This window comes from Rhagoletis pomonella, unplaced genomic scaffold (genome assembly GCF_013731165.1).
Source record: "Rhagoletis pomonella isolate Grant_MI unplaced genomic scaffold, Rhpom_1.0 Rhpom_scaffold_00007, whole genome shotgun sequence".
Lineage (NCBI taxonomy): Eukaryota > Metazoa > Arthropoda > Insecta > Diptera > Tephritidae > Rhagoletis > Rhagoletis pomonella.
In genome coordinates, this window is record NW_023458561.1 from 30,907,321 (window position 1) to 30,934,902 (window position 27,582).

Consider the following 27,582-nt stretch of genomic DNA (forward strand, 5'->3'; position numbering starts at 1 on the left):
AATATGAATATAATTACGAATATGAATATAATTACGAATATGAATATTATTACGAATATCAATATAATTACGAATATGCATATAATTCCGAATATGAATATAATTGCGAATATGAATATGAATACGAATATAATATAATAATAATAACTAAGCTGAATATGTTATGGAAATGATATAAAAAAGAGATTTATTGTGACTGTCAATAAGAATAAAATAATAAAACCAAATATGGATATCGAAATTAATATGAATATAGAAATGAAGGTGAGTTTTTCAGTTGTAGCATGTAAGTAGAAAGTACTAAAGCGAATAAGAAATTCCAAAAGTAAATATTAAAGTAGTATTAGCTAACCTCTACCGCATCGCCAGCAGTCACCGCCGTCGTCGCATTCAGTTCCTTCAGTTCACTGGCATGTTTGCCAATTAAATTTTCATCTACGACACTTGCGGTGTCGGCAGCCAATGCTTCGCCAATGGCCGATTGTTTATGATGACCCACATTATCATTCATAATCGACTGGCCCGAAATGGGCGACGATGAAGGTGTCGCTATTGAAGAAGTACCATCGTGCGGTTGTGTGTGCGGTTGCTGTTGTTGTTGCTGCTGATGTTGATGCTGCTGCAAGGGATCACCACCACTGCTACTTAAACCTAAAGTGGTCGGGCTTACTGGTGTCGAAGGCTGATGCTCTGGCGACATACACATCGGTTCGACTGTCGACAATGATGACGTTGATGGCGATGATGACGATGAAAATGTCGTCGAGGAAATATTCAATGTCGTTGTATTTGCTGATTGTTGTTGTTGCTGTGCTAGTTGTGACTGCGATTGCGAATGAGGGTGCTGTTGGTGTGTGTGCATTTGTGATTGCGAATGGGAGTGGTGGTGTTGCAGCTGCTGCTGTTGTTGCTGTTGAGATTGGGTAGAAGAATTGGTGGTGACGGAAGGCATATTTATGTCATTCGTTGTTTGTTTCTGCTGTTGTTGTTGTTGTTGTTGCTGCTGCAGTCTATTGTAGAATTCTTGCTGTTGTGTGGAAGAAGTTGAAGATGAGGAAGCATCTTGTTGTTGTTGCAGCTGTTGATGCTTATTGAAATTGTAATTGCTATTATTATTTATGACATTTTGTTGTTGGTGTTGTTGCTGCTGGTGAGGTGTCAATACTAATTGACTACTACCACCACCGACATCATCACTACTGTTGCGGTTAACGGTGTTATGGTTATTCGCCTGTTGGGCATTTGCGGACATGTGGCTGGGATTTCCAATTAGTTCACCCTCATTCACTGCCATTGCGCTGCCCATACCACCACCAACTCCTTGCTGCTCGATGACTGCCGCTGCTGCTGCCGCCGGGGTAGCTGCCATTGTTGCTTTTGTTATTTGCAAGCGATGTGAATTATTATTATTGCCATTGCTGACATTATTATTACTGCTGCTGTTGCTGCTGCCATTATTGTTGTTGCTGTTGCTATTGTTATTGTGATTGTGGTTAGTGCCGTGATTAGCTACAAATCGTTGTAAATTTAATTGATTGTTATGATTGCTGTTGGAAATTGTTGATGAGCTCTGATTGAAATTTGATTGCTGCTGCTGTTGTTGTTGTTGTTGTTGTTGCTGTTGATGGTGTTGTAGATGCTGCTGTTGTTGTTGTTGTTGCATTAGCATATTGTTACGTGCAGCCAGCTGCTGGCGATAGTGCTGTTGTTGTTGCTGATAGGAAGCCTGTTGCTGTTGTTGTTCGTTGTGTTGTGGTGGAATGATTTGGAATTTTATCGCCGATTCTTGTGGCAGAGTCTGCTGTTGTATGTGGTGTGTGTGCTGATATTGATGTTGGTGCTGCTGTTCGCCTGCGTCGCGCAGACGGCGTTCCGACCAACGCGAATAAAGCTGGTGCGGAAAAGAGAAAAGAAAGCAATATTATAAAATGTAAAATTAATCCTATTTTTTTTTTTTAGCCACCTTCTGTCCAACTACAATATTCGGTGTACTGCCGCTTGCCCCCTGCCCGTAGCTATCGCTGAGGCTGAGTCGCTTCTCGCTGCTCACCGACTTCAATAATGCTGGTCGCCGCATAACTGGATGCGAGCAAGTTTTGCCGTCGGCACACGAGGCATCACCACAACCACAGTCCAGCTGTTTGACTAGAGCAGCTTGACGGGATAGGCGCTGTTTCTCCATCAATTGACACACCAGCGATTCAACGGTCTCGGCCGTCTTTGTGAGGGAAGGACATTTGTAGGAATTTTATAAAAAAAATATCATAAATTCAATAAGATACTCACTGATATTTCAATATCGTTGCCGGAGTCCGAATCGTCGTCAGAGGTAACTGTGGACACTAAATTAAGAAAAGACGAATAGATAAAACGTATTAGTTGTCTGAAAATACTCATCCAAATGATTAAAAAATCTAGTGTTCAATTACACTGCGTTACGATTGCAGAATCCTAGTCTGGCGATGGAATGATTCATTTTATTTATATGTTATTCAAGAGCATAAAATATTGGAGTACTAGAGATGAAAGGCGACTACAATCTACCATTACGTGTGGATAAAGGAAATAAATCTTTATAAAACCGACCAGATTGGCGGTAGGACTAAAGTGTACCACGGCAGTCGGGTAAAACTAGCACACCAACTTTTACAGGGGAAAACCATTCGCACTTGCGTCAAGGAAATGGCTTGCAGGGGTCCAACCATCACACATGTAAGTCTTCAGAATTAACACGACGTCCCATATTATGGAGAGCAGGGCTGGAGTAGGGCCATTAGCTATCAACGATGTTTCAGTGATGACTTGGTCTCATTTTCCCAGAAGAGGATCAATCAAAAAGAAAGCAGTTGTCCTCGTATGGTTATCAGCACACATCCTGCTGATCTATTCACTACCACTCTTCAAGGTGGTAACAATCCCTGGAATCCATGATCTTTCGAGGGATGAGAGTCGCCCAAATCTTGTGATGAGAGGTGTAAAAGGAGTGACATTCGATTGAGCAGTGAGAGTGAAAGCGAGAGAGGAAGAAATAGGAGCGTTGAAATGTGCCTTCTTGTTGTTGGACAGCTGTTCAGTGCAATTCTTAGCCAGAACTTGGATGCTTCTAGACTAAAATTCAAGGGCACGACCGGAGGTAAACCTGGACCTGGATTTTGACATGGCGAAAATACAACAACTGTGCCATTGCCGGCAAAACTAAGTCCACATTGCCTTCGGTCGGAGCTTCAACAGCGATACCATCTTCCTCGCAATCGACAACTTTCGGCTTTGTTTCATCTCTGAACCTCTAAGCAAAAGCTAAAATCTGACAATAGCCCTGATCATATACCTTCTCATTCTAAAGCTGAAGACTTTAGGGAAAGTAACCCACGAACACCGGCTTTACGACCGCTCTCTATTGCTAAATCATGGGGAAAATTTATTACAAGTGCGGCGGCTTCAAGTGCTCTACTGTTAGAGGTCTGTTGCAGTGGCTAACTCTAATGATGAAGACTCCAAAGCTTTTGCTAAAAAGGCGGTTTGGTAGATGTCCAGTTGCCCCTGAAGACCGATTTCTCATGCGAGATAGCGATAGGCAGTACACTGATTGTAGACGAGGCCAGACTGATCGTTTAGGCTTTCCAGAGGCCAGAGGTATGGCTGCAGCTATACCCGGTTTTTGCAGCCAGCCGCAACATGGAGAGTATAGCCATGCTTCCAGCAATGTATGTGGACCCGCAAAACTCAAAACTATCTAAATCTTAAAGTAGGAAGTGGGATACACCGTAAGAGGTCTAAATAAATTTTTGTTTTACCACACCACAGCAGTGTTTTCTAAATATGTAGATCTCGCCATTATAAAAAGACGATCTACAATGTGTTATGGGCTCTCAAACTCCTTTCGGTTATTATCTACTCTTATAGCCAAGCTGGTATCGCTGGATTTTTGCGAAACCTCGTTGTCATTGCATAGCACACTGCCTTGTGATGAAGCGAGTTTCTTTGAATCTGACAACAACTCTTCTCGCAAATCCTTCGAGTAAGCAAATAAAATATGGTTCCACAAAAAAATTTGTACGACAGCCGGACAAATATTATTTAGCTCCGACAAGAAAAGGTGCGACCTAGAACGTCGTCCATGTACTTCGGTAAGTGGCCGGAATTATAATCGGCTACTGTCTACCCACAACAGTCGGATCTACGCCACCAGACCTTACTGCCAATGACTTCTGCCACAGCTGCAGTTATAACCACCATCGGCACTGCTCTGAACTAGCGGGAGCAAGAGATGCCTATTTCACTATAACTTCTTTAGCTGGTTGGCTCAACAAAGAGAGTGGTTGGACGGAACAAAGAGAGTGTACCTACCTCCTTTACTCGATGAAAGCTGCCACTTAAACCTAACATAACCCTATGGTTATATTTCTAGGTAAGAGGACGGTCCCTCATACAGACCCCGGACGAGCCCATAGGGCCTTTTCTCCAAGCAGGCATCCCCTTCAACTTAACAAATATACCCCCCGAGGAGTGACGAGTGAAACATTTTTTAAGCAAGACCCTCAAAACTTGTATTGCCATTGAACAGAAAAGTTACCGCTAATATTTTATGAAGAAATTACCCTTATCTTTTTCTGTAGCACGAATATGAACATTAAGGTGCATCACTCTCCATACAAAAAATCGGTTCCGTTTATCCATTAGAAATAGGTATAAAATTGATTATATTTTAAGACTTAGACCAAAATATTTCGGAAAACATTTACATTTACCTGTGCTGCACCTATTTGAAAATATCGCCAAAAGTCGTCTTTTTTTCATAAAAAAAAATTTGTTTTTAAAAATATTTTTTCTAAAAAATCACCTAAAATGATTTAATCTTAAGAGGCCAGCAAAAAAATGTTTAAAAATTTTATCAACTGATTCAAAAGAATGAGATTTTTGAAGATATCAGATTAGATGACATAAATCTTAATATTTTTCTGAAATATTATGGCGGAAGTCTTAAAATATAAAAAATTTTATGATTCCAGTCGAAACATACACAAATATTATTTTAAAGTTTATATAAATTAAATCGTCCCCGTGTTTCTAGATTCTTCAAATACAAAAATTTTGCAACTAGTGCGTTTTGGAACGAATTACCGTCATTCCTCGTAAATATGCTTCGAAAACAGCAGGGTCTCCGAATTGTATTGACGGAAATACATTCCAAAATGCATCATACTTTCATCCTGTCGGAAGTAATAACAAGCAAAAAGAAATTAAAGATTTACTTACACATAGGTTTCAGTTGACTAACAAGCTCATCTTTGGTCCACTCTTTCTTATCGCTCCACAGTGTGATGCTCGGCGCAATGACAGCCATTTTATTATCATCCGGATATGGAACATTTAGGTAGTGAACCAAAACAATATCAGGATTCTGAGGAGGGATAAAAAAATTATGTGTAGGCGTTAGATAGAAGTATTCTGTCCGAATCGCATTGAGTTTCGAATCGCCGGTCAATATCCGGATATCCGAATCCCCCGAAACCAAATAAGGAACAAATATAAAATATAATCGCATTAAGTGTCGAATCGCAATACAGAATAGACCCCTGGATATTCGGATATTAATCGGATATTCGAATATAGCACAAATAGGGAACAAATATAAAATGTATTATGTATTTAGTTGACCACTCACTCACCTGTAACAACCAATAGCACCTGCGATGGAACGTTGGCAGAATGGCAGAGTGTACATAACAGCCATAGATGCACTGTAAAGGAGTAAAAGAAAAAAAAATTGAATAAAAAATGTTTTGGTTTCATTCTGTGTATGAAAATCGAGCTTCGATGAAGTCATCTGGGCAAAGACAAACAGAAACATAAAAATGTAGTAAAATTTCACGACGAAATCAGCGAAAAACAAATTCATTTAATTAAAATATTAAAAAATGGCTGAAATACTTGGAGTATAGGCGAAATTGAATTACATTTGACTTAAGGATATAACCCGCTGTGTTGTGACAAAAATAAAAAATGACTAGAGCGACTTTGGATATAGGCAAAAAATGGATAGAGTGGTAAAAAAAAAAATCATTGGAAGTGAGTAAGAGCTGTGCAGCCGATTGCCAAAAATTCAACCCTTTTTTTCGAACTAACAAAATATTTTTCATATTCGAACACTACTCACACTTGCCGCCCAGTTTTCTTGCTACTACGTATGTACGCTCGCTCGCATATCCAGAAGATAAATACGATATTTTTTTCTCAGTTCTTTTGGCGCTGAATGCCGCCCGCTGATGACTGACGGCTGATGCCGCCAACTGAGCTGGCGTAAAATACGCGAAAAATTGTACGCGAAAGCTCGTTGCCCTCCTTGCTCCTTTATTTACCGTACATTTGAGAGGCAAAACAATTGCTTATCGCTTCCCAAATGACAGCAGCAAAGACAGAAGAGTCTACGTTAGTTTGTGAGGGTTGGGGCAGAGCCAATGTCTTGGCGCTTCCGTCTTCAAACAAATCATAAATCTTGATACCGCTCCGAAGACGACGATGACGACGTTAGACGAGCCAGCAAGCGATAGAAGGAGTGCAAAGCGGCAAAGTGGAAGAATAAAGTCGCTTCCAGTGCAGTGTGCAAGTGCACATGGAACTAATATAAAAATAAGAGAAAAAAAAATAAGCAAGCGCACCGAAAAAAAGAGTGAGTTTGAAAATAACAACAAAAATCACGACAGTCAGCAAGCAGCGCAATAAAACAAAGGCACACAACACAATCTGAAAAAATTGGCGTGAAATTATACAAAATTTCTTGCATTCTCCCACAACCCCGCCACCTGCAACTCCTTCAGCAGCCACGAACAATCCAGCTACACTAACCGGCAACCAGTCTAACAGCCGGGCAGGCAAGCATCAGGGTCGTGGAGAGGTCGTTGATGGGCCGGCCGACAAGTTTATACACTTCAGACTTGTAAATACACTTAACCCTTAACTTATTGCATTAGCAGCTTATCCCGTGTTAGAACACCCCTGCCAAAAAGTCTTCCAAACACACTTGGCAGGAAAAAAATCTGAAGAGAAAAAAGCTAAAAAATGAGGGGAAAAGTAAATATACATAAATATCCACCAGCAGAGCAGTTTGTATGAAAAAGGGCGTCAGAAATGCAAAAAAAATGCCAAACAGTCACTCCATGTATGTTTCCGGCGGGAAATCATAATTCATGGATACACCGGCCAACCAAACAAGCAACCAAGCAACCCTTGGGAGCAAAGACACAACGTATGCTGCACATGAGCCGCCACCAGCATAAATAGGCGAAGGGAAAAAGATAGAGAAAGCAAGTCAAATCACTGCCACACACGGCGAGGAAGAGAAGCTCCCAAAAAAAAAACAAAGGAAAACGAAAAAATAAAAGCGCAGTCGCTTTTTCTTAAATACTTTTCGTGTAGTTGGCTTTGTTTTCATTATCTTGTAAATTAATTTCATGGCAGCGTCTGACTAACGACGACGCCAATCTTAAGTGGCCAAACATGCACAGCACCGCGCCGACCAACCAAAGAACCAACTAGCCAACTGGAGAGTATGTGAAAAAAAAATTTGAAAAAAATAACGAAAAAGAAAAGCTATCCAAAGCGCTTTATAGTAGAGCTGTGAAGCAGGAAGGAAACTAAACAGGCAAGCGCATGGAGTTGGCTCTAATTGCCTAATTGCACAGCAAGTATTGTCCGGCCGTAGTGGCTAAAGAAAAAAAAACTTAAAAAATTTAAGCAAAAAAAAAACGAACATGTGACACACGGAAATTAGTGACAACAAAGTGTGAACGCTTTATGGCTACTTAAGGCTTTGCTTTATTGTATCAACAACAACGTATACATAGGTGTATTGTTACATTACCTCTGTTCCTTGCACTTTTAACTTCATGTGATCCTCGCGCGTCGTTTTGCCATCTTTGCGCTTCTTCCAACAATAGCCGTCGCGTCGGTAGCGCACCTTTTTGCGCGAGTACAGCAGCAGTGAACCGCTTTTTGGCCTGGAAATAAATGAAGAGATTTTGATAAGATTAACGAGAGGCTTGTTGCAGGGAAAAACTTGATACATAGAGAAATAGAAACAAATGGGTATTGGCAATAACAGAGGAATAAAATGACTATGATTTTGTTTCTAGTGCAGTGACTTGGTATCACATTCCTATGCCCACTAAAGATTATTGGGGTGTCGTATGAGAACTAAGGAAAAGGTTAAAATTAACTATTTCCGGTAACACAGCAAACCTTCCGTCTCTCTAATAAACGAGAGAAGGCTCTAGATTGACAAGCTTCTAATACTTTGGATTCGACTACGCAGACAGAATATATTGTCGCACTTCCTCATCTTCATCACTGTTTCAGTAGGCAAGTCTCTGCGATGTTTGTAATCTTAAGTCAGCGACGTGGAAAGAAGGACCTTTCAGCCATAAAAGGACGTTGGTTTTCCCTTATACTGGATCGAACTAAGGCGGTCAACGTCGATCCTGTATAATCGAAATCCAACGTTCATTTCTGGCTGAAAATTCTTACTTTCTACGTCGGTACTTAACTTTCTCTAAGAAAATTTAAAATGTGTGTTTGGCGATATGGGTCTTCCGGTACTCTTCCAATAATACTCCCCGGGTAGTCTACGTAAAACTCGCGTAATTTGCATCATTAAGACTTCAATGAATTGGAAAGACAGTGCTCTGTTTGAAAACCACAGATTAATCGAGAATAAAATTGGCTATTTTTTTTTAATTAAGAGGACGGTAAGTGCACTTTGCTATACCATTATTATGAACTTCGAGCTTAATACGCCTAAAACGCGCTTTCATACACAGAGTTGCGTCTGAGCGATAAATTACTGGCGCGAAGTGTGATTAGGTTAGCCTTTTTGATGTTAGGTTTAGTATCTCCATGGCTTTTCCTGGATTTTTGCTGCTACCTGTTTTATAAGTAGTTTTCATAGTTTTAATATCCTAAACAAAAAATGGGTTTTATAGAAATGTCAAAAAGTTTTGCGGTGAACTATCCACTTATCCTTATCGCTTTTTCCTACCCGGAAATGTTTTACAAATCTTTGAAAATTTCAGCAGTTAAAATGAAAGATTAATTGAATTGCAATGGTAAATTTTTACAGAAAAACATATGTTACTAGTGTTACTTCTGTTTAAAATACAAGTCGGCAAAATGAGGAGCTTTTAGTATTTAACACTTTTAGGCAGGGTTTAGAAAACCTTCCAATAGCTTTGCTATTCGGAATCAGACGTGCTGGTGTTAAAAAAAAAAACCCGATGTCAAATAAAGAAAGAATTGGAAAAACCGTGCCGCGGTGTGCATCATCATTATATTATTTCATGAAAAGTGTCCCCTTCTAAGAGAAGCCGATTTATAGGGCCTGAAGCTTCAATACAAAAAGGAGTAGGGAGTGGGGCACGAAAGCTCTATCGTCTTAAAATATTAGGAAAAAGGGTTGTTAGGGCCGGCTGGAAAAGAAAGATGCTAAGTTTTTAAAACCGCCTTTAACTTTTTCTAACCTTTTTTTTAGGAAATTAAGCCTATTTTTTTGGATTATCTGGTCATACTGCTTAAACACATGCATTTCACATTTTTTCTACCGTAGAGACAACACACTTACCCACATGCTACTTTCAACTTTCTTTCTTTTCAAACTCCCAGACAGCAAAAAATCCGCAAACCGATCCGAAAACGAATTTTTTTTGTATTTTCTTTTTGATGCTGGATATAGATGCGTAGCTATGTATTTTGCCATGTAAGTAACAGCCAGGGAAAAGTCCGAAAAAGGATCCGAAAAAGGAAAAAAATTGATGAAATGTCCGTTTACCGATTCCATTTTGTGATACTTTGTCGATCTGTTTTTCCCCTAAAGAGCGCGGCAGAAATGTACATATGTATGTACAGACAAGTAGCGAAAATTGTTTTGAAATGGATACGTTTTTGGTTAGTTTTCTGAAATTTTTCTCATTAAATTTTTCGTTCAATACGTTTCTTTCTGCACTTCACAGATGCTTTTTCATGGTTTAAGAACAAATACTAGCACGCTCGGTCCCTGCCACCTACGTCTAAATGTTCAAATGTTCACCTTGAACAAATAAATTATAATTAATGCTTTCAAATAACATTATCTTTTTTCGATGTTTCAACGTTTTCTGTTCGTTTCCGGATCTGGGAAATTGTACTAGACCGCACTGTCGGCAAAACGTACGTTTCTCTGCTGGCTGAGATAGGCTTGGGTAAAAAATATCGATATATCAAAATATCGATATTTTTTTCAGAAAATAATGGAGAAATACGCCGATATTTTTAATCTCGAAATATCGATATTAATTTTCGAGTATCAAATTTGTATCAAATTCGATTTTTTAAGGTCTCTATCAATCTGTTTCGTGTTAAACAAAATTAAATCCATAATATCCCTTCCTCAGTATCGTTCGAAAGGCTTGCTTCTGCTGTAAATTTAACTTTGCCGAATAATAGAAGCAGGTTAACAGGGGAACCTCAAAGAAAATTTTAAGAAACCAATGTTTAAAACCTTTTGACTTTACTTTACTCCATACATATTTTAATAAAAAAACCTAATAAAACTGATAAATATGCATTATTTTTTCAGTATCGAATATTTTGGCAATACCGTTTAATTGCGCCTTTAGAGAAATATATGGATATATCGATATTTTTTACTCTGCATATACCGATACTGTTTAAAAATATCGATAAGATATATATATCGATACCTTTTTGTCATTTGCCCATCCCTAGGCTGGGAAGTGATTTTATTTTCATCGCCGTTCAAGTTTACTGACTGCTGGGCATTGAGCAATGATCAGTATTGCCGAGTCAAAATAGATTTTTTGTTTTCAGTGGCAAAAAGGAGCTAAGGAGCAAATGAATTTTTTTAGCTCATTGTTCCAGCTCCGCTTTAGCCAAAATTCTTTGCTCCTTAGCTCCTTGCTCCTTTGCTCCGCTTCGCTTCGAAGCCCTGGTGCTTACACATCGTTAGCGTTGGCACGTTTTGGCCATAGCAGATACAATGAAGAGCCTACTTATGAAAGATTGGGAGAAGATAGCAAACCGAACTCGAGGTATTCTTTAACATACGAATACTTTGAACAGATATATGTACATACATAGGTACGATACTGACCCCTGACCTATATAGGCTCTGACGTCGTACAGGTGGTATGAAGAATGATCAAAATGACTTAAAAAGAGTGAAGCCAGCTGATACACCTTTATATGAGCCGCAATAAGACAGGAACTGAAAGAGGCTACAGATCAAATCTTCTTCACAACGAAATACCACCCGTTTATACCAGGTTGATTGGTACTTAGATGGTAGGAGATTTAGTTTGGGATACAGAACCTTACCGACGGTAGGTTTGGCGTTTGGGCCTTCGTTGTTTACTCCTGAGGAGAGCACTGAGCACCTAGATCCATAAAGTCCGATTTGATTATTTGCTGAAAGCTTCGAATAATTGCATATGGCTCTTCGTATCTCCTTCGATTTTGATAAAAACAGGGTAGGGAAAATTTAGTAAATTTTTTTCTTATATATGATGGCAACTACATACATATATACATACATATGATGATGCATTTAAATAAAAACAAACATAAATTTGTATTTAACGACGCAGTAACTTCAATGTGACTCACCTGGTTTTGACTTCCTTGGACTGCCACTCATTATGCTTATCAAAACTAATAAGAATTGCAGCGATTTCCTGGAAATAGAAAACAATTTAATTTAATACATGTGCATTTGCGTATACGAGCATCAAAAAATAAAATAAATAAATATTAACTTTGTAGTGGAAATGTACGGCATCGGTCTTATCAGAGCTTATGACGCAACAGTGGAAAGACGATAAAGTCACCTTATCTTTACTCAGTAAATGTGTACCAGCTATCTACAAAGGTGGATAGGAACACAAAAGCAAGTAACAATAACCTAAGTAGGTATATATGTATGTAGATACATTAATAAGTACATACCGTATATACAGCTTACGAAAAATACGAGTATATATAAGATACAGTGCATACATACATACATACACACCGTCTCTTTTAATTTGTGGAATATTTTAACTTTGTCAAGCACATGGCCAAGATGTCCAATTATAGAGGCATCAAGTTAGGAGCATCTGAAGGTCCTTTTCTCAAGTAGGTTTTAAAATTTATCTGACCTTTAAACACACATTTTCTTCTGACCAAAAAAAAATTTAGGTACATATGCTTGAAGTGCAGATAAATTTTAAAAGCTACATACTTGAGAAAACGACACTAAACAAAAATTTATACTTTCTAATGATCTTGAATTCTAGATTTTTTTGGTAGTAATTTTAAATATGTAGTAATTTTAATAAAACACTTAAAACATAACTGGATGTCTGTATATTTATTATCAGCCGAAAGAAGAATCTCTGGCATTTATTTTTTAAAACTAATTTCTTTCAAATGTTGGCCGCAGATAGAACATAACCGTAAATAACGAGCGCTAACGCACCATGATAACTGCCTTTTTGTTGCCTTAAATGAAATAAACCCGTGATGTCGGCAACATTTGGTTTCAGCAAGTCAGCGAGGGATATCGCAACTCTGGATTTTTTCTTTTGGGGTTATGAGAAGCCTTCGTCGATGAGCCAGCTGTGATTCAAAACTTGAAAGCCAACATTACTCGCGTAATTCGCACATTGCTGGAAACAGTAATTGAAAATTGGACCTTCCGAATGGACCACCTACAGCATAGCCGCGGCCAGATTTGAATCAAATTATTTTTAAAAAGTAAATACCAGAGATTCTTCTTTAGGGTAATAATAAAGATTCCGTCACCCAGTCCTGATAAATGTGTTTTATTTAAAATTAAACAAGGTCTAGATTAATCACCCTATAAAATACCTACTTATATATCGACGCCTGACTGGAAGATCGACCTCTCTAGGCAGACAGTGCGAAAATGTCCTTTCTCAGAAAACTTTTCACGGACGCCCTATTTCTGAATTTGGTTGAAGAACGCTTCAGGAGATAATCATGGTCAATGTCGACTTTCACTGAGACCTTCCGTCTGCATAAAATTCTATTAACTGCGGCCCTAGGGTCGCTTCTGGAATGCACGCCGCTCTATATTTTTGAGCAAGCAGCAGAAACCTCCGCTACCAGGCACTGGCATACTCAGAACTCTACAAGTACTGAAAAACGGTAGAAGGTCTTTGAGAGGATAGGCTCCTTGGCTACACTTCCGTTAGAAAGGATACAACTATGTACATCTTTTGAATTTTGATTGCATTCTTTCAACCAATTTTCTCAGGAATTTATCACTCTTTGAAATGAGAATAGAATGAAACTTCTCCGATGCTTACAAATCCAGATATATGCCCAGCTCTTGAAGAAATGGAGCTATTCAAGTGAAACAGTGTGCAAGTCAAAACATTTACAGCCAGTTTCACCAAATTATTTAAGTGAAAATTACTTTAATTTCGGTTTCACCAATCAATTTTAATTTTGATTTAAGTGACCTATGCTCTGCACTTAAATAAAAGTTAAATCAGAATAACCACACTCAGAGGTGTTACACGTTTAATCACCTGATCATTGTGCATCTGCTGCTTACTTGTATACCAGCCCTGCTTTTACAACACAGCGTGCCAAAGCTTTCAAAAGCTCTCAGTACAAATGAAAGCGAAAGCTAGTCCTAGTCTGTTTTACAACCACTTTTTACTCACTTAAATAAATAGTTTATTGAAACTGAAAATAATTAAAATGAGATTTAAATAAAAAATTAAATTAAAGTTAATTTCCACTTAAATAGTTTGGTGAAACTGGCTGTTATTAGTGATCATAGTAACTGTACACAAACATTACCCAAGGTCAGTAAATTCTGCATCCATGCTTATATTTTCATTTTTGACCCCACGTTACTTACATGGCTAATTCAAAAATATTTGATAAATATTTAAATATCCACCACTCACAACTTTCATTTACGCGCAAGAAAAAAATGAGCACCCGAAACCAGAACAAAATAAGGCACTCAACTTTTATAGCGCACCCATGGCGAATGTGAGTGGTTATATAAATCAAACTTAAGTTAATTAAGCGTTGCGTATGTGTGCATACTAGCATACATACACATACAAAAACAGGGTAAGCATACATATGAAAACATGGAACTGTCCCACAAGTACCAAATAGAAATGCAAGATATGTAAGTAGACACAGCTGCCAAGGCAAGGAAGTAAAGAAAGGGTATCTAAAAGACAGCTAAAGGATAGGAAAAGGTTCGTTGTGAACACTCAATAATTCTCAAGCCCAGCGTGCACAAATCAAAGACTTATTCAAAGGGTTAACATTCAAGTATGCATGGCAATTTGTTGTGGCAAATACCACACACACACAAGAGACTACCTATGAACCTTCATTGGAGCGCAAGGAGAGCACCACAAGAATTTTTGGCTTGCGACAGCCACGCTACTGGACAATCGCTACGCTGGTGGCATGAAGAAAAACTGCTGAAACGTATGAATATTTAATGTGAAAGAGGAAGAATAAGAATAAAAAGAAGAGGAGCATGAGGAAAGGAATCGTAAGAGTTACATAAGCTTCTTGCAAGCCAAATTTAAATTTATATATGTGTATGTTTGTTTGTATTTAAGTGTATGCGTTTTGCATATGAAATACGTCATAAATATTTCCGAACTAGCGTTAAAAAATGGAAAAGGATGCTAAATAAGAAGTCATGAGTGAAGGAAGCTAAAGTGGCTAAGGAAGTGCATATGTATGTTTGTTGTCGAAAAAGGGATAAATCGCGAGCACAAGGACAACGCTGATCGAATTTGACGTGGCACGCGGATTTGCCGCAATCAAAGTGAGGGCACAAACAAAACAATCGCATCTCAGCTACATATGTACATTAGGGTGGTCCAAAAATGCATGTGGGAAAAAGTATGGTCCGAATTTTTTGCTCTTACCCCTATTTTTTATTCTTGGAAACCAATATTTTCCGATCGGAAAACTCTAGTTCTCTTCAGGATACTTTCAATAATAATACCAAATTTTTTATTTAATCAGTTTTTAATACTAACGATTTTTTATTGGTCGCCCCATTGCATTTTTCGGGGTTTTTGTGGGTTTTTGGCGGACCTATAAATTATAGTTGCGATGCGAAAAATGGTTAAATAAACAATTCGGTGTTATTATTGGGAATCTGCTCCAGATAAACAGAGAAAAATACTGATTTTTAACTATTCTATACCATTTCTACGAAAAGTTGTTTTTCCCCCATATAAAATACATGGAAAACTTTGGGTGGTTTGAGCGACTTCTAAATATTTTTTGATGTCAAAATAAAAAAATAAGGGTCTATTTTTCGGTATATTTAGAACAATTCTACGGGGTGAAAGCATTACATTTTCGACTTTACTGTTTTTGAACCACCCTAATATACGTCCATATATAATTCCGAAGTACTTAAATAATGTCAGTGTTGTATGTATACATGTCGACCTTTCACTTTTGTCGTCAAACATATTTTGGATATTTACCATATTTTACGACACTCGCAGATAGGACACTGACAAACGCATCATATTTTGTGGCACGAGCTGCCTTTAAACATACATATGTATCTACTATATGTATATGAAAACCCTGCATAAATAGAGCACCAGCGTTAATATCCAGCAAACGCTTTTATTTAAACTCCTTAGATGTGTTGATTGACAATATAGCTAAAAAGAAGCTTCTCAACAGCTAATTAGCAAAAGGATTATACTTTTTTACATATCTAGAACAGAGTTAGCTACTTCACAAGCATACGTGCAGCGCTTTTTTAAGCTTACTATACAAAATTTTGTATCCGTCACGACCAAAACATCTACCATAAGAGAAGAATCTTTGTATGGATGTTGAATTATCTGTCATAGTAAAAGCTCTCTATGGTCGTCGCCTTTCATATCAGTGACGATCAGATAGAGCTTTTGTTCAGTGATGAAAGCTTTAGAAGGCTTCTTCCGCAATATGTTTTGGTCGTGACTAATTTGTTTTCAGTGGAACCGGAGATAGCTTTTACTCTGGCCGCGCCCATCTAAAACAGTAATGGGCGGACAGAGCTTTCTCCCTATAAAAAATTATGGAAAGCATCAAAAAGCTCTCCACGCAGGAAAGCCGCTGCCCATCGCCGTTATAAGATAGACTAAAAATGCTTTTCCCGTGGAAAATGTTTAGGCGGTGAGCAGAAACCCCCCTTTTGCCTGAAGAAGCTTTTCTCAAGGGCAACATTGCAGTTCAGTGTTGGCCAGAAGGAGCTTTTATTGTGTACCATCCTTATTAAAAATTGGCACAAAATGTGTTTTAGTGTTACGGATATAGACTGGCCTCCAGTGCTATGCCTTGATAACCATTATATATTGTTGTAGCTTTTTTTTAATTTTTTTACAATGCAGTTTTCTAGCCCATTAATTTAGTTTGAAGTAGTTAGGACTCAAAAAATTTTAAAAATCTGGTAAAGAAGTTGAAAATTCACAAGAAGATTTATTGAATTTTAATGAGTTTTGCAAAGTGTATAGAAATTGTAATTTTTATATTTTTTGTTGTAGTATTAATCATATTTTTATAAAAAAAACTAGCGGAAAAAAATAAAAATTGTTGAACATATGAAAAATTCAGTAATAAGTATAAGTAAATAATCCACTTATGTAAGAAGTTGCCTCAATTTTCACTGCTGGGTAAATTCAATGCTTCCCAGTCGTGTGTTGGCATACCAATAGTAAGGCATTGCCAATAGTTAAGCGGCTTCCTGCCACCAATCACACAAACACAAAGCAGCCCTACTATAATCATTGAGCATGCATACACACATACATACGTATGCATGTACTTGCTGTAGCACCCCAAATCATTTTTATGATAAATTTGAAAGGATATCCAAAATATTTAAATTATTCATAAAACGTCAAGAATGGAAAACAAATTGATAAGTTCAGCGTAAACATGCAACAGAAGCAACAGCAGCAACAAAAACAACAAGCAATAAGTCTTAAATTCACTGAGAATATTACTTTGTGGGCATTTGTACATCCCTTGAAAAAATAAAAAATAAAATATTGCCAAAATCGCTTGAAGTAGTCTTTTAGTCTTTCACTCACGTTCCACACGAATCAAGCTAGTACTTTCGCTGATGGTGACACTTTTTACCACAGGGCATTTGCGAAAAAATTTTGTAAGGCCACACACAGCCTCATACATATGTATGTACATATGTATGTTATAAACAGCTCTATTCATTCGCCTTTCGAATCGAAAAAAGGAATATTTATTTATAATACAAATCACATTCGATCTTTTGCATTTTTATTTTGAGTGAAAGGTCGCGCATCAGCGTCCAACATCTGGCAATGCAATCGCATTTTTGGCATTTTTCATTTGACCTCTACGATGAAAGCGATGGGAGAGCAATCGTCGGCAAGTGGCAGTGCTGTGAACGTGCTGAAATAAGGAAGTGAATTTATTCATAAACACATGTGGATTTGTATGAATTTTTTGGCTTAGCAATTGCTTGTGCATACACTTATGTATCTCAGTTTTGGAGGCTGGAGAGCATCTTTCGATTGCTTCAGGCTGCTTGCTTGATTTATCGCTTGTTATATTGTGAAGGATGCCACTAATCGATTGAAACATTGCCATGAACAGCAGTTGAATAACAATGTGGAGATAAATCAATGATTCAACGTCTTTATACATATGTATGGGAGCGAAAATGTGTTTTTGCCAAAATATTAGAGTACATATATTACGGCCGCTGTGGTGTAGTGGTAAGCAGTGCGCGCTTCCACTCCGCAGCACCTGGGTTCAAACCCTGGTCAAAGCAACATCGCAAAAAAATATAGAAAAAAGGTTTTTTCTTAACAGCGGTCGTCCCTCGGCAGGCAATGGCAAACCTCCGAGTGTTTTTCTGCCATGAAAAACAGCTTCTCATAAAAATACAATCGCCGTTCGGAGTCGGCGTAAAACTGTAGGTCCCTCCGCTTTGTGTGACAACATCAAGGCGCACGCCACAATTCGGAGGAGAAGCTCGGCCAAACACTAACATATGTGTAAGCGCCAATCTATTATTATTATTATATATATTACAAACAAACATATGTAAATTTTTTATGTGTGTATGTATTCATAGACCTTGATACAATAAATGTTAATTCTAAAAATAGATTTTAAAATCAAAATTCACAACAACAAGCTTAATTTAGTTACAGCAAATAAAACATATTTTTAAATTTTGAAGCCAACATTTTTTTTTTTTTAACTGGCCTACCACAATTTCTTTGTAATGTAAAAATGTGTAGCTTTATACCTAATATTTTGAGCACGAAAACCCGCTAATTCTGGTTCAACTTTTTTCGAGAGAAAGAAAAACGAAAAAATTTGATATTAAATAACAAATTTACTCTAAACTCAAAACCCTTAGACCAGCCTGAACTTTTCTTACGGATTTTGGTCATGTAAAAATCACGGGTTTTCACCGTATCATTTCAATTCGAATAACTTTTCATGTTTAGCAAACTTGACGTGGCCTTTGAACATAACACTTTCCCATGAAAAGGCTTTTTTATTTATTCTGATATCTTTTCATATATAGTGCCGAACAGAAGTATTGGCAAAGTGAATTTTTCGCAATATATGCAAAGTGTTTTATACTAATTTATGTTCGATATTTTTTTTATAAAAATATTGTTCATTCTACACCAGAAAACATAATAATAAAATCTCTAAACTTTGTGCAAAACCCAGGAAAATTTATTAAATTTTCACACTAATTTGCAACTTTTTATTCTGATTTTTTTCGAAAAATTCTAAGTATGCAGTTTTATAGCCCATTCAAATTTAGTATAACTCAGGAAAATTCATTAAATTTGCACACTAATTTACAACTTTTAATTCAGATTTTTTTTTCAAAAAATTCTAAGTATGCAGTTTTATAGCCCATTCAAATTTAGTATAATAAAGTGCAAGTTTGAAGTCGCTAGAAAATCGCGTTGGTTTTTGGTAATTTTTTTCAAGCAAGTTCTTCCATACAAAGTATATTTGACAATTGTTTTTTGTATGGAGAAAATGAGCAACACCTTCCACTAAAGGTTAGGCTCTTGGCTCAAGCCCGGATCTACGCAACATAAAAATAATATAAAAAATATATATATGGGGCGCTCCATACAAAAATGGACGGGGTTCACACTTCATGTGTTTAATTTGTTTCAAATTTTTAGGGTTGATTGACAAACATAAATAATATGTAATTTGAGCTTGATTAATACATTTCTAAAAACTTTACAGCACAAAAACAAAAACCAATCGATTTAATAGTTTTCCAATATTCCGAGAACGGGGCGAGGAAAAAATTTGAAAAAATGACGCACACACAACAAAATTCTCTATGAAAATAAATATTTTTTACATTTTTTTTCTTGAAAAATTTTTCACACACAAATTTTTTGATAAAAAATATTAGTTTTTGAAAATATGCCATCTCAAAAAAAAATCACAATGGTAGCTCTGGGTATTGCGCAATATTATAGTAGTATAGTATTACGCATGATAAAACATTACAGGGTAAAATCATTGAGAGTCATTGTGACGTTTGCCAGCAATATAATTTTGAGATTCGAACTCAAGCTCACACACACATTCTCATTTTTGATCTCAAACAACAACAATTGTGAACAATTTAATTTTTTTATTTTCAATTTTATATGATTTTAAAATGTTTGCAAAAGTCAGAAAAAAATCATGGCCGACGAATGATTTTACCTTCTAATGTTTTTATCATGGTATTACGGGGTGCACTCTACAATAATTTGAGTTATGAATTTTTATTTACATTACAAATTTACAAATTTTTTAAATGTTTTTTAGAATTGTTTTGAGTATTCTGTTTTGTAGGCCATTAAATTCTAGTATAATAAAGTTCAAGTTTAGAGCGATTGCAAAACTGGCGTTAATGTTTTTTTTTTAATTTTCTTTGAAAACGGTTTTGCGCATTTTCTTCCATAATAAAAAAGTGCAAAAAGCCGTCAGCATAAAAATATTAAAAATCAACACAATTTTTCAGTAGCTTTAAACTTGCACTTTATTATACTAGAATTTAATGCTCAATACTCAGAGCTACTATTGTGATTTTTTATTTTTTATTTTTTAGATGGCCTTTGAAGAACGCCTCTAACAGAAAACTTTCTAGTACAAACCAGAATCAGCAGCCCGCTCCTGGTTTAATTTTGTTTATGCAACTGCCTTTCAGTGTTCGAAATTCGCCAAAGCGCGTACAAAATCACGGTGACGCGCAATTTAAAAAGTTGAAACTTTTCACTCTTGTTTATGCAGAATTTTTCCGGCTACCGACAAAGACACTTTTTGCCATTGTTGTTAACATTTTTGAAGTATTTTTTTTTTTTACTAAAGGATTTGCTTGCGAGTAACTATTTAACTTTTTGATTTTTACGCTTGTCAGTTTTGTTTTTACATTTTTTTTGTTTTGTTTCTGCTAACAAAAATGCCCATTCTTTTACACTCATTTCACTTTTTTTTTTGTCGCTGAGGTGTTTTTATAGGCGAGAAATGCGCTGTCGGCTTGGTTTTAAATTCGCAACAAAATTAAAAGCGTGTGGCCAGCCGCACCACAACTCCAGTAGCGACATAGCAACAATCGAGCGGTGAGCAGCCGACCTAGCCTGTACCTGTGGCTGCTACTCAGCGGCATCCGGTTGCGGTCGAATTGTGCTGCAAGTCGTTGGTCAACTTGGACGAATGGCCGGGGAGCTGGTTGGCGCTCATTCCGCACACCTGAGATGTTTGTGGTGGCTAAAGTGGCGCTTGGTTTATGCATGTACGGTGTTGGTAGTGCTGTTGTTGTTATAGTTGCGGATGTTGTTGCTTCACTTTTCGTTGTAAACGTAGCAAAATAAGCGTGCGTAATTTTATTTATGTTTGGCAGATGGATGCTATTGCATTTTGTATGCACGTCGAAGCGCCGGCTACCAGCCACCGAAAGCCAGGAGCCAGCAGCGAACAGCCAACTTACAACATACATACTACGTACACGTCCACTACAGGAATTTACAAGAGCCTCATCATACGCATCCTTGTACTCTTCAACTTTTTCTCTTTCTTTTTTCCATGTTTTTTGGTATTTTAATAAACTTTTATTTTTAATTTAGTCAGCTTGTTTGGCAAATGTGTGTACAGTTTAACAGGCTCGGCTGTGCAAGCGTATTGGTGTAACTTCTCGTGGTGACATTAAACACTCGCTTAACAACCCACCTCTTCCCGCAAATACTGCTCTCAGCCTCACTCGCATACACTTTTACATTGACAGTTTTGGTGCCGCAAAAACGGAAGGTGATTTCGCTGCTTCCTGTATTAAGCTGTGTATGTGTTAGTGTAAAGCAGCTAAAGTTTACTGGCCAACTGGTAAATGAATATTTGCGGTTGCTCTTAATTCACCAGTGGAAAACAAAATAAAATAAAATTTTGCCAATGGAAATAAAAATACCACAGCAGTGTATTTTCATTTAAAATTTTTGTCACTTTACGCGCATAACAACAACAAAAAAAAAATAACGAGTGCTCGCCCTGGGTCACGAGAAGACAATATGACCGGCGTCACGTCCTGTGTTGTTTATAAACTTGGTTGATTTTATTTTTGTTTATGTAGTTGTAATGTTGATCGCACGATCTTCTCATAAACCAGGCGGCTTGAGCGTGGAAGATGGGCCGTAAAAGCTGAATTGATTGAGCTGTTGCGTGGATGGTAAATACTCGAAGATATATAAATCTATATTTATATAAAATGTTTTTGTTGTAATATATGTAAATACATTAGACTGCACCACTAAAAAAAGTTCCGGTTTGTTCCGCTACCATTACAAAATGTATTATATTTGAAAACGTCCACCAAAATATATCGGAAAAATATTAAGATTTACATACGTGAGCTGGATTGATTTGAAAATGCCTTCCAAAATGGAGTTTTTATGAATAAAAATGGTATTTTTAACGGAATCGTAATAATGGTATTTTTCTTGCTGTTTTTTAATCTTTTTCAAAGATTGGTGTAAGAAAAAATGATGGGAAAATAACTTTCCAATGATACCTCACAAGCCTAAATCGGAATAGTTTTAGTCCAGTTACTCAAGTTTTTCTTATACCAATCTTTGAAAAAAGTTAAAAAAAAACAGTATGAAAAACCGTTGAATTTTTTTTTTGATATTTTTATGCAGATTTTTTAAGCTTGAAATATTTTGATGCAAGTCTTAAAATTTAATAGATTTTTTTAATTCCAATGGAAACACAGTTCCGATTTTTTTTTTTTTTGTTGTGGGGAGTAATGCAGTCTAATGTACATACATGTTTTCGTATTTGTCTAATTGTTATGAGGGTGTACTAGGCATGTTAACTCTGTGATGAAATTTCGTAAATCTAATTAGTGAGGCTTGAAGCCTTGGGCTAACCTAAAAATAATATATGGAGGTGAAGAACCTACATATCGATCATTCCACGAAAACAGTGCACTTGTGGTCGCGCAAACCTCACCACCAAAAAAACAAGGAAGATTTTTTTTTAAATTAATAAAATAATTATTTTTTTTTAATTGGTTCACACTGTAACAAAACTATATGTATAAATAAAAATTTCAAACTTTTTGATAACAACACAGGTTTACAAAAATAAATAAAAAGTTTCTGCATATTGAACCAAACCTCTATATCCCTATGTTATTCGACGCCCTGAGCCTCATCACGTCAGGTTCGAGGTCATTTGAAGGTCGAGTAGGGAAACATTCATTGAATAAACCCTGTGCACACTGCAGTAAATTTGAAGGCCTCTTCTTTGCTCATTCCTAAGAGAGCTTCGGTTTTAAATGGGTCGTAGGACACTCAGAACTGCCGGGTAATCCTGTATGATGTGCAGTTTCACCTATGCTTGGCCTTCGAGTGATAATTTTCGGTAATTTTTGTCTTAATCTCCCTGAGCGGGGCTCAATGAAAACTCCTGCCCCAACTCCGCATTCCATCTTTAAACCGTCCATAAACACAGCAAGAACTCGACCTTTCTTAATCCCAGTCACTGCGGCTTGGGGAGTTTGTGGAAAACCCAAATCTTCGTCAGTGGGCAGTGCTTTAATTTCAGACGGTAGTGCTAGAATGGGACTGTGCCCGAACGGTCATTCCTTGCAGTACGATGGCGCTGTTAGCAGCTGAGTTTTCGATAAAGATTCTATGGATAACATGTCAAAAAGGACGTTCAAAACAGCCTTCGGACAGGATCTCATTATACGAATTATGCCAGCGGCTGCTGACCTTTGAATTTCGCTCAACATTTTAGCTACGTAATCCTTAGTAAGGGCTGTCCACCAGACCATTGTATTTCTTTAAACTTTTGTGAAATAAATCATATGTTTTAATAAAAGTGTTTATAGGTGTTTGACCAAACTTCTCTCCAATTTTTGGGGTCTGTGTCCCGATGTTGCGACAGGAAAAACCGTCAGTTTTACGCCGCTGCTTTTGTAAGAAGTTTTTCATTCACGCCATTATTGTCCGCCAAAGTGCGATCACAATGTTTCAGTCATTGTCAACGCAACATGACATTGTATTGAGCTTGAGTCACAGCAAGTGACAGTATGCACCCCCAAAACTGCGGCTTTGGCGGCCGCTAGACCAAACCCAACGCTGCTGCTTGTTGAACTGACTGTAACGAGTCATTTAATGTATCTTGGTCTAAACAATGTATGTAATTAAATTAAAGAGCACTAGCTCAAAACTAGGAAAATTTCGAATTACATAAATCCTTGCGAATTCTTAAGAGAAGGGCATTAAAGGCGGTTTTTGTCATCGAACTTATTTTTGCTTGAATCTACTTAATAGTTGATCTTCAAAGCAATCCAACAACCTCCATTGCTTACCTAATTAAGTGGGATTATCAAACCACACAATTGGTTGGAAAAAAATAATCTCGAAAAAAAAAACATTCTAACTAAACAACTATACTTCCTTCTAAAGCAAACAATTTAAGAGTAAATTCAAGCTGCGTCAAAAAGCACAAAGTTTTCGCCATTGTAAACAACAAAAAACTTAAACCAGCAGCAACAGCAGCAGCAGAGGAACATTCATCTCAGTCAACTTTGGCGCTCATCAAGTCAACTTCAACCTCAAACTTTCTCTGTCACCTCCGACCACAATTGCGGACCTGAGCGCACGCCAGCCGGAGTGTGGCAGCTATGCAAGGCACATTCCTTGCTTCCTTGGCCACAAACGCGTGCCAACAACAAAAAAGTTACGAGTATCCCATAAAATCTGTTTAATGTCAACACACCATTTAAAAGTGACAACTTGTCAGTCAGCGCTCTGTTGATGTCTTTCTTTAACTATATACATATGTATGTACAAGCGTACTTAGGTAGATGTGCGATTTCATGTACGCGACAACTCAACTTTTTCGCTGGAATGTGAGCGATTGTAGCTGCTTTTTGCATGGATTTGATTGTTTTATTATATTTTTGTTGTAAGTTCTTTTTCAACTGTCACTGTTTTGCACTAAATGTCCCTCTGCTAGCTCCACTTATAAATTGTTGAGTTGTTGATGATCTTTTTTTGATGTTGTTGTTGCCGTTGCAGCTTGAAATGTTAAACAGCTGTAAAGTGAATGTAACCAGGGTAGGCAAAGAAATAGTGAATTTATAAGCAACGAAGTGCCACGGAATGACAGTTGACGAAGAAGACATCGTCACACTGAAATATCACAAAGCTGCTAGTACGCCTGTATGTATGCTACACTTTAAGAGATGTCAAGTTGTTAGATGTTTGTATGTGTGTGTGTTCGGCTTGCGCTCTACTTGTCATTGATGATAAATACAAATATTTAAATTTGCTTGCGCTTCGAATTTCGCGTTTTATTGCATAGAGTAATGCATATAGATATGTAGAACACCAGAAATACACCCAGTAAAAACTAATGTACTTTTTTGAAAATTTTGCATTTTTAGTGGTAATTATGCTGATAGGTAAGAGCAGGAAACCGAATATGTATTCGCATACGTTTAAGAATATGCCAACGATACAGACAATCGAATGGCGTATCAATAACGTTAATTTTGATATCGATACACAGTAAATGAATTCGATTAATATATAAAAAATATCGACAAGTGTGGCAATAAATGCACCAGATCAACTATACCTATATCAATTTGATACCACCAAACAGTAACCTAACATCTAAACACGTGCCGCTAAATGCACTACACTAACAATTAATATATAAACTTCGATATCTATATCGACAAACAGTAATCGAAATCGAATAATGTACAGATAATAATATCGATGATACAATCTATAATTTAAAATCATCGATAAATATGCCAATAAATTTAACACGTTTGCTGTGAATCCAAAATATTGATATCAGTATCGATATGCAATAAAGGGAATCGATTAACATGTTAATAATAATATCTATAATGCTACCTATAAGATTAAGTCCCCGATAAATGTGCTAATACACGGAGGGCAAATATATATGTATATGGTATCGATAAATTAACTTCGATAATTATTTAAAACCCAATATCGCTAATAATATCGATAAATATGTTGATATCAATATGGAGAGATAAAGTTTATCAATAGCACAGGCATGGTATGGTAACGAAAGACATATTCCGATAACGATTTAAATACAAATATCCATAAGTATGTATGTTGATGACAATATCGATAATTAAAATGTATCAATTAAATTTTTAACTTAAGTTTACTATATTTTATGTTTATTTTTATTCTTTTTGATTTAGATAGTATTTTATCTTTCTCATTTTATATAACATTATTTTTTTTTTAAATTTAATATGATTTTCTTCTATTTTACCTATATAAATATTTATATTTTATATATATTTTTTCTATTCTATTTATATACAAACATATAGTACATATATGTGTATTTTTTATTTTATGTTTTTGTTGTTTTTATTTCCTTGCCTTGTTAGGTTTTTTTATTTTCTTTTGTTATTTAATTTTATGTTTTTTATTCTATATTATTTTAATTTGTTTTATTTGTTGTGGTTATATTTTATTTAAATTTTTTATTCTTTTGGGTTATAAATTTTTTTTCTTCAATAATTTTTATTTGATATTAGTTTTTGTATGTTTTTTTTATATTTTGTTTCTTATTTCTTTATTTCTCATTTCTCTATTTATTACTTATTAAATTTAATTTTGTTTATTTATTTTTCTTTAATTTTTATTTTATTTTATAGTTTCTATTTATATATTTCTTCTTAGATGTCATATTTTTATTTGTTTTTGCCCCCTACTTAATTTTTTATTTGATTCATTTTACCTTATTTCAATTACATTATTTTATATTTTTCCATTTTATTTTGATTCGATTACACTGGTCTACAAATTTCAACTTTTTTTCTGCGAATAAGACGGGACCTGGTGTTTCTGAACGGATTTTTCGTGCTGAACACGAATCCGGGGTCAAAAATGTCCCATCACGTCACGTTTAAGATGAAATTCTTTCTGCGATCAATTTTCCCTGGACTCCTAGACACAAATACACCCCCTGATCTAAGGGTGCATGCGATTAATTCGGCATAGGGCTCATTCGAAAGGGCACGATTTAGCCTTTAATTTCTGACATATACAAAGTTTGTAGCACGTCAGGGTTCAGCTCTACAATTTTTCGAAAATGTCCAAAAACGCTGTTTTTAGGGGTTTCAACCCCTTTTTTCTCGAAAACGTGACGTGATGGGAAGTTTTGGACCCCAGATTCGTGTTCAGCACGAAAAATCCGTTCGGAAACACCAGGTCCCGTCTTATTCGCAAAACCCTTGTAGACCAGTGTTATTTATTGAATTGAATTTAATTTTTTTCCTATTTTGTAATTTTCAGTTTTATTGTTTTGTTTTTTATTTATCTTTTAATTGCATGCTTTCATTCCACTTTACTGTAGCAGTACTTTTTTAATCTACCAATAAACTTTAAAACTCTTTGCTCACTGGGACATCTAAATACAGTCTTCTAAGTTGCAACCATTACCATTGCAATAGCAACGAACATTTGTTTTTTTATCAATTTTATCGCAACAGCTGCTGCCTGCACTTTTAACTTGTTCAATGTTTCTCTTGTAAGTGCATATAAAAAAAATGTATGTAAGTACACTCAAATCTAAATAAAACTGACCTCATTTGTATTCCACCGATGTCGCTGTGACGGGAAACTGTCAGCTCTTGGCAAGCTTTCCAAATTGTCTGGAAGTTTGATAGGTTCGCCATCTGTAAAGGAAATTAAAATGACCAAATTGGAATGAGTTACATTTTGGTTTTTTGTTTTTGAGCACAAAATGCAACGTAGTCAAATAAGAGATCAAATAGTAAACAAGGAAAAAGAAAGCACTCGCAAACAACTACACAAAAAAAAATACATTCATCAGAATTTGCAATAAAAAATCAATTTATTCAATACGAAATGTTTACATTAAGGCACACTTAGAGACACAACGACTTTTCGTTGGACGTGAAGCATTCACTTGGAA

At 36.4% G+C, this 27,582-nt stretch overlaps 1 protein-coding gene across 4 annotated transcripts in view; it reads right to left on the minus strand.

Moving 5' to 3' along the window:
- LOC118742580 overlaps positions 1-27,582 on the minus strand; it is a gene marked incomplete at its 5' end in the record, with an annotated part of 108,103 nt that overhangs the window by 11,462 nt on the left and 69,059 nt on the right. For all 4 annotated transcript variants that reach the window (XM_036474761.1, XM_036474759.1, XM_036474762.1 and 1 more), the window contains 8 exon segments: positions 353-1,891; positions 1,964-2,218; positions 2,287-2,342; positions 5,257-5,401; positions 5,670-5,741; positions 7,862-7,997; positions 11,653-11,720; positions 27,231-27,322. In XM_036474761.1, coding sequence (XP_036330654.1) covers positions 353-1,891; positions 1,964-2,218; positions 2,287-2,342; positions 5,257-5,401; positions 5,670-5,741; positions 7,862-7,997; positions 11,653-11,720; positions 27,231-27,322 — 2,363 coding nt within the window.